Source organism: Musa acuminata, chromosome BXJ1-7 (genome assembly GCF_036884655.1).
Source record: "Musa acuminata AAA Group cultivar baxijiao chromosome BXJ1-7, Cavendish_Baxijiao_AAA, whole genome shotgun sequence".
NCBI lineage: Eukaryota > Viridiplantae > Streptophyta > Magnoliopsida > Zingiberales > Musaceae > Musa > Musa acuminata.
Genome location: NC_088333.1, coordinates 42,585,277 through 42,600,503, shown reverse-complemented (window position 1 = coordinate 42,600,503; position 15,227 = coordinate 42,585,277). Strand labels below are relative to the sequence as shown.

Genomic DNA, 15,227 nt, shown 5'->3' with positions numbered 1-15,227 from the left:
TATCCAGACGAATTCGGTCGAGGGAATTAATTATACACAGTGAAGTCGGTTCGTCCGTCGGTGTTCTTTAGTCCCACATCGGAAACTGTAGCTCTAGTCGGTGGAGTGGGAGCTATATAGAGGTAGAACCGGGTTACTGATAACTCATACCTTTCTCGGCCTTTTGGCTAAGATCAAGTGTAGTATCTGTTCTTATCAGTTTAATATCTGATACGTGAGCCATTGGCTCACTATGATATTAAATTAATTTCTTATGGGGGAGGGTCCTTAACGGTAGCTTGCTACTGGGGCCCTCGAGCGTCGCCATTGCGTTGCACTACTGCAAGGGCCCGGCGCACCCCTCCCAAAACGAACTTATAAATTTTGTACTCTAATACTTTTGATTTTTTCTTTTGCAGTATGTTTAAGAAGAAAAAAATGGAATTGAGTGGATTTTATCAACACACTCAAGTTGATTCAATCATCGTTGCAAACTGATTTAAAATATGATATAAATAAAATTATCATAATATACTTTCATAAAAAAATAAGTATGTGATTATTTGTAAAATATAATATGATGTGATTATTTGTAAAATATAATATGATATCTCCACTATGGATAACCCGTAGTAATGACTGCCTCCACTATTGCAAGTTGATCACAATGACAAAAAAATAATAATAATTGTAGAGGTCGATCAGTAGCGAGGGTAAAAGGTGGCTATGACTAGGTGGTGCGACGATACTCATAACGGTTGTTGTCAACGACACACGAAGCAAAAGCTAAAAATAATCTTATTTTTTAAAAAATAATGAACGTTTGATAAGAAAAATAAAATTGAGATTTTTTTGAAAAAAATATTATTATTTTGAATAAAGCAATCAAATTATGAAACAAGAAATTTAAATGTTAATCAAATACAATCTGATATTAACATTTCAAATAATAGAATACAGTGTTTTACCAATATTGAATAAAATAATATATAAAATACAATTAAATAATTAATCAAATATATTCAAATTACATATTTAAAATAAATACTAACATTTAAATTATTATATATATAAATAAGAGAAAATGTACATTAGTAAAATTTTAATATATTTATTTAAAATAATAGAAAATTTATAAAAAAAAATTAAGAAATAAGAAAAATAATAACTATACCTTCGGCCTTGTGTGATAACTATAGCAATGTTATTGCTAATGGTAGCTATAGCAATATCAATGCGATAATGCTTAATGGTCGTGGCTGATATCAATCGGACATTAGAAGTCACGGTTCCCAACGGATATGCAACATAATGCATAGAGCATAGCAACGTACTACGACGACCGTGGGAGTCATTGGTCGATACATGTGCACGACTGCATAGAACGATGATCCATTTGTGATGCTCAATCAACAATGCACCATGGAAGCATTCCACGGATGGAGAATGTGGCTGTAGGGCATGACAATCGATGTGGTCTTTTGTCAATCGTGCGAGGATAGCAACCCTATAGTGAGCGACAGGTGACATACAAGTGTGCATGCGACAAACAACCGCTGCACTACTTACCCACACACGTGGGTGTGATGGAACCGACGACGGTTGTGAGGGAGGCTACGAGGGCGAAATATTATGGTTTAATTTTAAAATTATAGTTTTGTCCTTATAAATTCTTCTAATTCCAACTTATGTCCTTTGGATGATTCTACCCATCAAAAATTGGATATTTTCTCTACGTATCCCAATAAAATTATAGTTTTATCCTTAAAATTTTAATTTTTTTTACTTATATCCTCAATTATAAAATTAATTAATTAATTAATTTTATTTTAATCAAATATTTTGATTGAACTTGATTATTATTATATTTTGATTGCTTGGCTAGATGTGGATTCGATCAATCAAGTTTTAAACAAATTCGATGAAAGTCAAATTTTAATTAATTTTTTATTTTAATCAATTTTAATTTTGATAGACTTGGGTGAATGATCGGTTCAAATTTATGAGTATTTGGGTAGGCCAATTCTAGGCTTACCCAATTAAATAGGATTGATTTATATAAGTGTTCAATGTGGAATTAAAAAATATAAATTATAATTTTCTTTGATAGTTTTATTATCTGACATATTAATATAATTTTATATGTAATAAATAAAAATCTAATTAATTTTCTTGGATATTTATTCGATCATTAATATGCATATATTTAAAATTATAAAATAATATTTATTTGTATATAAAAGTTATCAAATGAGTTTTTCTATATATTGATTAGTATTCAATAATTATTATGATTTTTATTATTATTGAACTATTTTAACATAAATTAGATTAAATTTTTTGATGAATATTATACAGTTTTATCTGATTAATAGTTCCCAAGTGATAGAGGATGGTAGGTTCATAGGATGTAAATTATAATAATGGTCTTGTAATCGCTAAAGTGGCCTAGATTGATAGCTTATAAAATTATATTAAAAAATTAATTTTAAATAATATTAAAAAAACAAATATTTAATATATATTAGGAGACTTACATAATGAAGAATCTATTTCAAATAACTATGTGATGGGTAGAAAGATACTGATTTGGATATTCTTATAATTTAGGATTATATATCAAAAAGATAATAATACTATTCTACAAAAATGATATCAATCCTTTATAAAGGTAAAATAAAGATAATATCAATAGTTCAAAATTTTCTAAAAAAACTCAAATTATTAATATTATAATATAATTATACTTTTTTATTATATTTTTATAAATATCTTTAATCCATCGCTTACAACGATTATGTGAACGATAGTAAGAAATGAGAAGATAAATTTAATCTTCTTTTAAAATCGACATCACTATAACTTGAAGACGATGTGCTCATAAATCGAAATATATACATTGTAAATTTGATTAACTACTATCTGATTTTAGATTTTGTTATTAATTTTTTTATATAAAAATAATATAAGGATGTTTTAATGCTTATACTAATCACTACTACATAGTAACAACGCAGGCAACCGACCGTCGCTAAATTGAAAGATACCATCATATTAAAGAAGACAAAGAAACCCTTTATTAGGGGAACGAAACCCATGCAATACATCATAAGCAAACTATTCTCATTTTAAGAGAGAGACCCACAGCTTTATTCCATGGCTTCCGCTTCGCCATCAGAGCCGGGCTTCGGAACGCTGCTTCATATCTCCCAAGTCCCGAAACTACCGGCAACGAAGTCGTAGTGTGCCCCAATCAGCTTCAACGTGTTCTTCTCCACCTCTTCCGTGACGAAGGGATAAGTCTTCAGGTTCTCCAGGGAGATGTTCACCGCTTCCTGCGAGAGGTTGAAGACGACACAGAGCAACCTTTGTGAACGGCTGCATCTCAAGGCTAATAGATGAGGTCAATGGGCATGTCATAGCGTAGCATGTTCTTGGAAAGAATGTCAAGTCTTACTTGAGTGAGAAAATGATAACCTATAAGTGATGATAAGCATGTATGTTACTATTAATTTAATTTAAATATTTTATGTGATTCAAACTCAACCAAGTTAACAAATTACTTACAAATCAATTATCTCATAACAATTAGTTCAAAAGATGCATTAGATATTATCATAAGTGATTAGACCACAAAATTCGATCCTGTATGTATGGTTGTAAATGAAAGAGAAAAAGAGGTAGATAGTTGTTTGCCGATTGCTTATTTTTCTGAACGGCTGTGGTTAAGAGAACAATAATACCTTCTCGCATTGGGTGCATTGATCCGTAAAAGGCAAGGCCGAGTGCTCGGCCTTCACCTTCTCCATCGCTGGTAAGCAAATCTTCATCCACTCCTCTATGAAGTCACTGATCAAAACAAATAAAGATGATCATTCATCTTGTCCATGAAGATGAGTTAAAGAAGACGAGGTTGCTCTCATCAGTTGCATCTGATCTCTGTTTTTCTGACAATTTTTCATGAGAATCGTCAAGCAAAGGGAGTTTTACGCCGATGCGAAGACATTAGCATGCCGATACTGTCGATTGGATGTGTTCCTCACCTGCTGGTGGTGCCGTCTTCTTTCATGGACATCAGCCCCTTGATTCCACCGCAACGGCTGTGACCGATCACCACGATGTACTCAACCTGCCATACGCTTACTGAGATGTAGTGAGAGACAGTACGAAGGTCGAATTATGATAGATCTCGTGTATCGAAGAGCATTAAGATCAGCTAATGTGATCCAAGAATGGATTCTCTCATTACATCCCCGAACGCAATGTTCAAACTCCTTTTCATCAGAGACAGCACGCGGGCATGCAACTTTCTTCCACCTTTCCACCTCCCAAACAAAGAAAAGATGACAGGGGAAGCAACGTGATTGACTGCTGACCTTGAGATGGACGACGGCATATTCGACGGCAGCCCCAACCCCGGAGTACCTTGTCTGCAGGAGCACCACCCACGATGAGGGGGGACCAAATGAGCACCAAATTGACCAACCACAAGTATCTGCAATGATGAGAGAGAGAGAGAGAGAGAGAGAGAGAGAGAGAGAGAGAGAGTACACTACTGACCTGATCATACGGAGGTACCATGTTGGCGATGTTACGGACAATGAAGGCTTCCCCAGGCTGGAAGCTGAGCACCACCGACGGGCACACTCGCGAGTCGGCACATGCAAACACCAAGAACTGCAACACCCAACATGAGAAAGGAAAGGAGGAAACACCCTATTCTCTTCCTTCCCTGTCTTCTCTCTTTGGCGCACAGATACGACCAGCGACATGCAGGCCTTAAGATGAGCGAGTGAGCTTAGTTACCTTGGGGCTCTGGCCTTGTGCGAGTTGAGAGAACAAAGTGGGGTCGTTCCTGTGAGGCACAGAGCAGAAGAGCAAGCAGTCATCATGCGTGTTAATTAGTTCGAGTGAAGGAAACAAAGCATGAATCGAGTGAATGAAAGGGGACAACGATACAAGACTTGCATCAGTTGACCCACAGGCCACTTACTCGTAGACCTCCTTCTTGAAGCGCTCGAACCCTGAGGTCAACCTCTCCACCGGATCCATCTCCTGCAACATCCACAGAGACTTCCTAAGCCATCAGAGGCACCAAGCTCTACCCCGTGAGGAAGAACACGGACAGCTAACAGGAAGGAGATAACAGGATCTAAAGAAGCAGGGGAGGGACTCGATAGATCTTTCAACAGAGATTTGACCGGATTGAACGTCTAGAATTCCGAGATCGGAATTGAAGAACAGTAGATGCAAAGATAAAAGGGGGAAACTAATTAAGATTCCACGAACCTTCTTCCCCCGTGATGAGTCCTTTGCCAAAAAAGGAGGCCTTCGAGATCCTGTGGATGGCAACAAAGAAGCAGCGGCAGCGCATTATATAAACGCCGACCCACCCGAACCCGTTTCAGATGGCTCGCGAGAACAGCATCAGCTTTCCTTCTGTCGCTCCAGCTGTGGGACGAGGGCTGGTTGTCGTCCCGAGAGGTGGGAGTGGCATAGGATTAGGAAGGCTATGCCCGCTGACCACGATTGTTTAGCTGCCTCATGTGGCCAACCTGTTCGTCCCGTTTGGTCCGAACGCAGAGCCCAATTTTCTATGCCGAATAATAATTCGATCTATAAAGCTTTTGATTGGAGGACCTGATCATGGTGGAGTATGCCGGTCTAGTTTTGGAGATGGCCCACAAACGGCGACAACGGCGGAGCCCGCGCGCACCGACGCCCACACGGAGCCGGCAACTCTCAAAAGACCCACCAACGGTAATTTACACTCTCCCAAGTGTTTTCTCCTGCCAAGAAAGCTCGTTTTCCTAAATTTCTACCTTTATTCATGCCATAAATTAGAGGACATTAGCTGAATTCTTGGTAGATTTTGAGAATTGAGCCAAAAAAATATAAATTCAATTCTCATGACATTATATATATATATATATATATATATATATATATATATATATATATATATATATATATATATATATATATATATATGGTATATTTTGGATCTCGGCCATGTCATCACGAACGCGGGCTCCCGAGACATGCACCAGGCGCTATGTCATACCCCTACAGATTCAGCACAAGGGTCGTCTTCCTCCCACATCGAGCCGAAACTTGTAAAAGAAGGCGTCCTCTCGGCAAGTCCCGTCCCGGAAAGCTATGGACAATGCCACATGGCATCATTCCGTGCATACTGGACGACGACTGCACGAAGGTACGAACTCGTCACTCGGGGGGGAGATCGATCGATATGCCAAATCCGCGTACGATCGATCCTCGGACAACAGTATAAAAACCCATGACCAGCATCTCATTAGGGAGGAGAAAAGGAAACAAACCACTAACTTAACCTACGAGGGGCCCAAGTTGGGAATCTCCTGACCCGGGTCTATGTATATATATTGGTGAATTCACGCACCGTGGTCAAGGAGTTAGCATGGCTCGATCCATATTTCGATGTCCGGAGTTCCCGACACTTGGGAGCGTGTCTCTCGATCGATTGAAGGAAGTGCCAAGACCGAGCTAGATTAGACATCGGGATGGTCGTGTCTCCAATATGGGGATATGGGGTTGAGCTGGCTCGGGGGTGGTCGAATTCCTGCACACTCTTGCATTTATTTCAGTCCTCAACCAAAATGAATTTGAGAATTATATCACTGTATTTATAATTAATTGGTAGAGTAAGTATATTGAATTAACTGTAAGTTTTTTAGCAGTAAGACATATTATAATATTAAAATAACTAACTTCCGATACGTATACATTGGCTAGAGAGAGAGAGAGAGAATATGTCTGTGTTGGGTTGCATGCGAGGTGATGTAAGATGCAGGTTGTATATAGAGGCAGCTTTAGGTGCCTCTATATTCGCTGACCTTTAGATTATATTAGTATTTGGGCTTCCTTTGTCTTCCAAATCGATTACATTTCTTTACGAGAGGCACTTCATCATATTGACTTTATAGTTCATCGAAGCGGAGGACGTCCTTTGGGTCGGTTGTAGAGTCGTCTCCCCTCTCTATTTCTGACCTTTATATTGCCTCACATCGATTACGTTATCAATAGCATTTCTAATTATTTTTATTATTGATAAAATTCGAGGTCAAATAAGATTTCCTTGTAATAAAATACTTGACTAATCGATACTAAATGAATTGCTCCAACAACCAACGTTATCTTATTGCTTTTATATTAAGCGCTCCATTTGTCATTGTGTTGTAAGCATAAAAATATGTAAATTTGTCATTGTGTTGTAAGCATAAAAATATGTAAGATCGTTGCTACAATCTGTAAGAGTAGATCATTTCTCCTCTTTTTTTATCCTCCAGTCTATTCATAAGTAAGAGCAGAGGGTCAACGATAAGATATTATGATATTTTCTCCTATCAAGGAGCTAATGAATCGTACGTAAATGAACTTCTATTCTATTGATTAAAATATTTCAACAGAACCCAATTAATTATATTATATATCTTATCTAATTATAAAGGATCATAAAAATCTAACATCTATTTTTTTATTTTATTGTTATTTCGATCTAACATTATCTACTTTTAAGTGAAAGATTAATATATAGCATCTTACTTTTAATTATTCTTACAACTTAATTTAGATCGAAGATAAATATCCGTCGTTGTATAACGTCACCCTCACTTCATATATTTACTAATATTGAATTAATCCCATCAAGTCCAATAAATCCGTAGATATGTTTCTTGAATAATCAAACAAAGAGCTTATATCGAAAGCACAATGGATGAGGTTCCTTAATACTCAAATCTCCTATTTATATTAAGAAAAACACTAAGCGTATATGATCAAAGAAAAGGAAGGTTAAGTTATCCATTTATTCTAAAAAATTAGGCATGATCAAACTTATTTATAGTATTTATCAATATCCATTACTAATATTGTTAATGGATTATCGAGAAACCTTTATATTTTATTTCCGATGGCCGCATCCTTTAACATGAAGTTTATGAGAAGTAAACCAAATTAAAAGGTACGGGAGGGAATGTGACATGATGGTGGATGGGTGCATGCATGTGAGATCACTGTTATGCTACATCGAAATTTACAATATCATCCGTTTTGGGAACTTGTGATCGGACCGTGAAATCGGATTCCGGATTCTATGTACGGGTCGGGCCCGTTGTAACACAAAAACCGGACCATTGGATTCGTAGATTTGATCGTGGACACTATCGTGCTACAGTATCCTTCTTCGGATCCTATGTTGAATCGACTTCTTTTACTTGTCCTATCACATGAATGAAGCTCGAATCGAGACTCTTGTTGGACGGCAAAATTGCATCGAGTGGCGTTTGATACGTGAGTAATGGTAGACGAAGGATGGTGAACTGGTTAGTCTGATATTTTAATAGTATATGATGATAACATTTCAATACCATGATATTATATAATCGATATTTTAATATTATATGATTGATACCTCAATATTGGGTGGCTGATACCGAAGCGTCATGAACTTGACACCTTGATACAATATGATCGATATATCAACACTGTTGCCTTAGCTCCACATGGTTAACAAGAGTTTACCTCTTAGACGTCAAAATTACACTTATGACTATGGCATATCCTCTAATTTTGCCTACATTAGATTATATAGGCAAAATTAAATTATGTTCTCGAGCATAATAATCTAAAATATCATCGTAAAAAGGCTCATCATATATGCAACACTAAGATTATCTAGTGCATTCGGCTCTTAAAAGACTCGATATTCAACTAATACCACCTAATCAAAAGCACTTAAGCTTCAGATATGTGTTAGGGAACAAAAGTATTATGGCTGATGAGTCAACACGGTTAGATCCGTAGGCCGACGTCGAGAACTTCTGGTGGAGTGAGCAGGATGATGAGGTGGCTGCGCCTCTTGAGCATCTTTGGCGAGGGTCAGATCAGTGGAGTCCTCGGGGTGGTTGGTAGCATTTCTTCGTGACGTAGGCGTGTCCTTAGGAAGGAGGGTACAAACTAGCGTTGGTCGGGATCCGAGCCGACGGACTGCCCTATTTTGCGTGTCGAATAGTGACTCTCGGAAGGAAACGCTCGCCTCTTTGGGGTAACCGCCTCCCTACAAAAATGGCCTTCGTCGGGTCTTACCTGACTTTGACCTCTTTGACGAGCAAGTCAGTTGTGTATCCTTTTTCTTCACCCCCCTTGGCCGGGCGTCGAACATGAATTTTTATACCTACGTGCGGGGGTTGTTTGCGTCGCACGGTCGTTGACTTTCATGAGGGCCAGACGACCTCTCTGACGAGATGATGTCTTTGGGGGTGCCTGAGTGGCGTCAGATGGTACCACCCCGAGCTCTCGGGGTGGTCAAAGTCGGACAGTGTATCGGTACCAAACCTGACATAGTGTGCATTGCATGATTCTGATAGCGTGTGCCCTATCGATGTCTTTTATGATTAAGCTTCGCCACTGACATATGTTTCACGAGATATATCCGAAGCCAACATAAGCTTTGAATATACCTTAGCTTAATATGATCAACACCTTAACACTTTATGACTAATGCTAGAGCTTCACATGACTAACAAGAATTCACCTCTTGGACATTGAAATTATCTTTATGACATATATTTCGAATTCAGCATAACACAATTAGGCCTACATCGGATGAGGTGTGTAATTACTTCTGACATTAAACTATGCCCTCGAGTGCTATGGTCCAAAACATCATCGTAAAAAGACTCCTCGTGTATGTAACATCAAGATTATCTAGTACATTATGCTCTTAAAGATTCAATATTTAACTAACACCACCTAATCAAAAGCTGACATAAGCTTCGGATATGCTTCGTCCAGAATGTCTCGACACCTCAACATTTTGCACCAAGCCAAAATAGGCATGAAATAGAATCTCGATGGGATCCGAATCAGTATTCGAATCTTTACAACTACAGTATGCTTCAATACCTGTATTGGTAACCTCTCATTTTGATGCTAAGTAACAGGAGCAAGTGAGTTGACCTCTTTTAAGAAAAGGAATCATATTTAAATAAATAAATGCAATCATATTTAAGAAAAGGAGAAAGGAACAGAGAAAAATTAGCAGGGGTGATGGACGCGGCTGGAGCCATTGACGTTGGCAAAGAACCCGAGCACGTTAGCCTTGTTCGGTCAGCACGAGCCCCTGTCACCGCCGTTGGCGGTGGCCTCCTTCTCCCCCTCCTCGCCCACATTTTTCCTTTTTCTTCTTCTTCTTCCCAATCTCTTTCTCCTCTTCCTCTTCGTCCTCCTCCTCCCCCGCTTTCGCCGCCGCCTTTCTTCCATTGCGAATGGCGCTCCGTGTTGGCGCGTCCTTCGTTGCCTTCTTCTTATGCCCGCTTCTCTCATCCGCCGTGAGGAACACGAACTTCTCCTTCCCGTCGCTATGGCTACGCCGCCCTACCAGGTCTCGGATCCGCCACCTTAACAGCGACCCCATTGAAGTGCTCTTCTTGCACCGCCCCGGGGTCCACGCGCAATACTTTTCAGGTGGCATTTTCTCGATCTCGTCGGCCTCCGACGACGACGTCGAGTCCAGGCTGAAGCCCCGCTGCGGCTCCTCGACAGGCAGCCGTCGGATCTTCTCTCGGTCAGGGGAGCCATCGGCGAGGACAAGGCCGTTGTCGAGGACGGGGCAGAGGGTGCGGATCCGGCCGTCGGAGATGATCTCGTCGGCGGGGATCGGCTGGTCGCCCTTCCCGCGGTCGTTGAGAACGAAGGCGAACTCGAAACCGTCGTCGCCTTCATCACCGCGGTCTGCGGCGGAGATTCTCTTGGATAACTCGTGATGTGCGGAGGAGGTCAAGCGATCGGCTCCAAGATCGCGGAAGCTAAGGTAATCCACGAGTGCAGGCTCGGCTCTCTCTTTTTGCATCGCCTCGTCTTCTTGTTCTTGGCTGTCCCTTCTTTTTCGTTTCGGGATCTTCCTCGTGTTCGCGATGTGTGACGAGTATGCGGAGGAAGGGGGTACGAGGCGGCGTTTATAGAGGAGGAACGTAACGCAGGGTGGAGCGAGCGGCACGGAGAGGCGGTGCCGGTGAGCGCTTAGTTTCATGACTTCGTCAAGGCGGAGTCACCCCACGAGTCCTTTTCGGCCCCTTCTATTATTGTCCGTATCAGATTGGACTGCGTCAAATGAGACGTAAACCTCATAAAATCAAAGCATATTATCCATTGAATGATAATATTATTGTATTTAAATTATATTATATATTTTTTATTATAAGTAATAAGATATATAGCCTTTGAGAAATAAAAGGCATTTTATTTCCTAAAATATATTGTAAAAGCACCCATCGATGATCTCTGTTCGAAAGCATGGCTTCAAACGTGTTTTAGAGCCCTTCTGCGTTCCTTCGATCGATCAACTCCTCGATGAGATCGCCCATCTGCACATAAGAAGACCCACCAACCTCCACGGCCTTGGCCGCCATCTCACCGAGCTCCCTCGCCCTCCTCCTCATGCCCTCTGCTTCCTCCCCTCCGCCCATCAGCCTCGCCACCGTCTTAGCGATAGCCTCCGCCATCACCACCTTCCTCTTTTGTTCGTGCTCCCTCTCCGCGAACTCCTTAACCCCAACGCCGATTCCGATCCCCAGCACCTCCACGATCAGCTTCTCGTTAAAGAATTGCTCAGCGAAGAGCGGCCAAGTGGCCATGGGGACGCCCGCGCTGACGCCCTCTAGGCAAGAGTTCCATCCGCAGTGCGTCAGGAATCCCCCCACGGCGGGATGGTCCAAGATCAGGGTTTGGGGCGCCCAGCCTCTTATGATCAGCCCCTTCCCTGCTCCCACCACCCGCTCCTCGTACCCTTCCGGCAGCCACTCTGCTCCATCCCCGCCGACTTCTCGGACCACCCAGACGAATGGTTTGTCGGCGGCCTCGAGACCGATCGCTATTTCCCTTAGCTGAGCCGTGGAAAACTGGCTGATGCTTCCGAAACAGACGTATATAACCGAGCCGCGGGCTTTAGCGTCGAGCCAATCCATGCACTTATTGAAGTCGATGGAAGTCTCGTCTCCCCTCTCGAACTTCTCCAGCACATCCTTGTTGCAGAGAGAGACGGGCCCGACGTGCCATGCCTTCTTACCGTCCACGTTCCGGTAGTGCTCCGCGTACTCGGGCTCCAGCTCCTGAAAGCTATTCACCATCACGCCGTCGCTCTTCTGCACGGCCTCCCCGACTTGGCGGTGAAATTCCAGCACCGACGGCGCCTCACTAGAGCCCCTCTGTTGCGACCTCAGCATCTCGATGCGGTGGGGGAGGCCGGGCACGACGAAGGACTCCGCGTCGCTCGGGAGAGATTCCAGCGGCTTGTGGCGTTTGATGCTTTGGTACGCGCATAGCGCGAATAAGCTGATGCCTTGAAACACGAGACACGGCAGGCCGAGTTCCAGCGTCACGTCGACGCTCCACGGCAAGAAGAAGTCGGTGATGACGGCGTCGGGGTTATGACGTCTGAGGGCTTGTTCAAAGGGCTGGCGGAGCATGGCGACGGCCTGGAGGAACTTGAGTTTTGCTTCCTCGGTGGTGACATGGGTGGCGTTCTCGCAGCCGTCGGGGAGGCCGGCCGCTGCCGCAGGGAAGCGGATGACGGATGTGGTGATGGGGTGGCGATGGCCGGACTGGTTGGCCCGGTCGACGGTAGGCTGTATGAGGGGGGCGTTGGCGGTGGTGGTGAGGATGGTGGACTTGACTCCACGAGAGGAGAAGAGCTTAGCCATGTCAACCATGGGGATGCTGTGGCCCGGGGCCAAGAAGGGGAAGAACAGTATGTGTAAGTCCTGAGACATTCGGAAGCTCTTGGAGATGGCAGACACCAGGCGACCAAACAACGCAGGTTCTTCTGTAGTATTAATCGTGCAGGATGAACGTATACAAACGAGTGGTGGTCGGTAGCCATTGAGCCAGTCTTTTACCTTGCCGTGAAGATAATGCATTAGGCATCTGTCGTCACTGCTTACGTTGATTATGATATTAACATCCTATTTTAATGAATGCTTCATGATATCATAGTGAAACAGACAGCTCTATCATTTTATACTGGCCTCCAACTTCACGTCCACTTAAACAAGCTTATCATTTTAAGTTGGCACCTACTTCACTAAACATATAATGAGTCAGATGGTTTGTGAAAGACAATGTTATATTGTGTAAAAGTTTATGCTAGCACTAGAAATTCTTAGTTCATTTGCAAAGTTGAGTGTACTTAGAATCGTCATTATTATTTCGTTGTGATTTGTCACCCTGATGAGATGTCATCGGATTATCTACGTATATAATCTTTATCGATTATTAAGTTATACACCTTCCTTTTAGTATCAAGATAATACCCAATAGAGTGTTCTTTTGGTCAAGTTAAAGGATCTAATACAACAATCACTATAGCACAATATAATCATGTTGATCTTACTCTGATAGAAGACAACATATATCAGTCTTAAAATTCTTTACGAGGACAAATATTGATGATATCATATGAAGAAGTCACTGGAGACAAAGAGAGAGAGAGTCACACCTATATACATAGATATATCGCTCATCAAACTTATCTTTAGTTTGAGATTTCGTGCGTTCAAATGGCCTTGGTTTCTACAGGACATTAAGGCTCGAGTTCAACTTCAAGAGCGGACCACATTGGGCCAAGCTGAAACGTTCATGTGGTCTGTGGTCTGGTTGAGTCTCGGCTCATGTGTACAAGCAAGTAAGTTGACACGATCCATGAGTCAACTAGTCAATAACTTCATTTTGATCCTTTAAAACGGATCAAAATGCTTAAGTAGGAGTTAACATAATACACTCATCAGACCCATATAAGCTATAGTTATTATCCAAGACTATGTGGGGTGTTACACAAGTAAGCACTAATTTACTATATTCGTCCGTATCATAGTATATCACGGAATATACTGGATTTATTAATTTTTTTATTTGAGCATGTAATAACTGTGTTGTTTTTTCTTGCTCTTATTCTATCACACGTATTTACTTTGACTACAATGTTTTGTTTGTGATGACTACTTTGAAAGGATTTTCGGTTGCTTTAATTGTCCAATTAAACGTCCATTTACCTAATTGTAGGAGTGATGTTGATGATTTACCTAATGATTTGTTTAATTATTGCATCAATCCAATTTGGTTTAAGCCTATATTAGGGTTTGGAATGTCCCATTTAATACCCACCTATATAAGAAAATCGAGGTTGAATTGGTTTCTTGGAGATTTTTGAGTTAACAATAATTTATCTTAATTACTACGATGAAGTTTTTATATGATGATTTAATAAAGAATATTTTAGAGTAAAATATTTATTTAAATATTTTTATATTAGATTGATGTGCATAAGATATAATATAACTAAGTATATATTTCCAAATACTTTATGCTAAATGTCAATTACTATAACGATAACAATAAAATCATAAATCCTAATTATTTATGATCGATTTTATGGATCATTTATTGCCATTGAGGCCTACAAAAAATTATATACTTAGTTAAAATAAAAATATTTATTTTTATCAATAGTTTATATTAAAATTCTTTTAGATCTTTTTCCATCTCTCTTTATATCATTAATATTAATATATTTTTTTTTTATCTTTTATCAAAATAATATATAATAATTTATGAATAGAAAATATTTTTTTTATTTTTTCTAATAATTGAATGCATTCATCTCAATATTTTTGACAACTTAAACTTCTATTATATATGTTAATTACTATTTTCTATTATATACGTGGCGTCCTTACGGGAACCACATTTATGGGATCGTACACGACATGGCTCTCGAAACAGAAACATGAAACGTGGCAGAAGGAGTGAGTACACGGAAGCATGGCCAGCCCTAATCTCCTCGCGGTCCGAGCTGTCGGTCAATCTCGGTTTGGGCCCAGTGTTAAAAGCCTTGCGCTTGGGGACCACACCAGATGCGTCACATCACCAGGGTCTCCGTGTACAAAGCTACGCCAGTTGGCGTGGATCACAGCTCCGCATCTCGAGTTACAACCGATCCCAGCCGCCTAAATCCCCCGTCTCGCCACGCCCACCCACAACACCTCATGCTGCAGTACTCGACAACGAGAACCGTGACGGACAGGTGGCGTCCTCTCGTCGCTGAATCCGCCCGTTGCGTGACCCGATGCGGACAGCAGATGCACGCCTTGGTCAAGAAAGGAAGAGATCTCAGTTCTCAAGACGCGACAGCGCGATCGGAAACAGAGACGGTATTA

At 40.9% G+C, this 15,227-nt stretch overlaps 2 protein-coding genes and 1 non-coding gene across 4 annotated transcripts; 1 reads left to right on the top strand and 2 right to left on the bottom strand.

Annotated features, from left to right (window-relative positions):
• Positions 1-146: 146 nt before the first annotated feature.
• Positions 147-343, top strand: LOC135680172 (U2 spliceosomal RNA). The gene has a single exon (XR_010515417.1). It is a non-coding gene; the product is annotated as a U2 spliceosomal RNA (small nuclear RNA).
• A 2,668-nt stretch (positions 344-3,011) lies between these two features.
• Positions 3,012-5,365, bottom strand: LOC135586739 (carbonic anhydrase 1-like). Of its 2 annotated transcripts, XM_065193429.1 has the most exons (8): positions 5,269-5,365; positions 4,973-5,034; positions 4,786-4,834; positions 4,540-4,656; positions 4,356-4,409; positions 4,023-4,108; positions 3,723-3,828; positions 3,012-3,314 (listed from the first exon to the last, which is right to left on the bottom strand). In XM_065193429.1, exons 2-8 carry the CDS (start codon positions 5,029-5,031, stop codon positions 3,180-3,182), a joined length of 606 nt encoding a protein of 201 aa, XP_065049501.1. In that variant the 5' UTR covers positions 5,032-5,034; positions 5,269-5,365; the 3' UTR covers positions 3,012-3,179. The 2 variants fall into 2 exon arrangements, with proteins under 2 accessions (XP_065049501.1, XP_065049500.1); XM_065193428.1 differs by lacking the exon at positions 5,269-5,365 and having other exon boundaries at positions 4,973-5,056.
• A 5,871-nt stretch (positions 5,366-11,236) lies between these two features.
• On the bottom strand, positions 11,237-12,881 carry LOC135679554 (scopoletin glucosyltransferase-like). The gene has a single exon (XM_065193427.1). It carries the CDS (start codon positions 12,783-12,785, stop codon positions 11,328-11,330), a length of 1,458 nt encoding a protein of 485 aa, XP_065049499.1. The 5' UTR covers positions 12,786-12,881; the 3' UTR covers positions 11,237-11,327.
• Between the last annotated feature and the right edge of the window lie 2,346 nt (positions 12,882-15,227).

Excerpts from the sequence above, each read along its gene's own strand:
- LOC135586739 (XM_065193428.1), bottom strand. The coding sequence starts at position 5,043 with ATGTTGCAGGAGATGGATCCGGTGGAGAGGTTGACCTCAGGGTTCGAG. Across the intron at positions 4,835-4,972 it reads TTCAAGAAGGAGGTCTACGA|GAACGACCCCACTTTGTTCT; the intron begins GTAAGTGGCCTG and ends TGTGCCTCACAG. Across the intron at positions 4,657-4,785 it reads CACAAGGCCAGAGCCCCAAG|TTCTTGGTGTTTGCATGTGC; the intron begins GTAACTAAGCTC and ends TGGGTGTTGCAG.
- LOC135679554 (XM_065193427.1), bottom strand. The coding sequence starts at position 12,785 with ATGTCTCAGGACTTACACATACTGTTCTTCCCCTTCTTGGCCCCGGGC.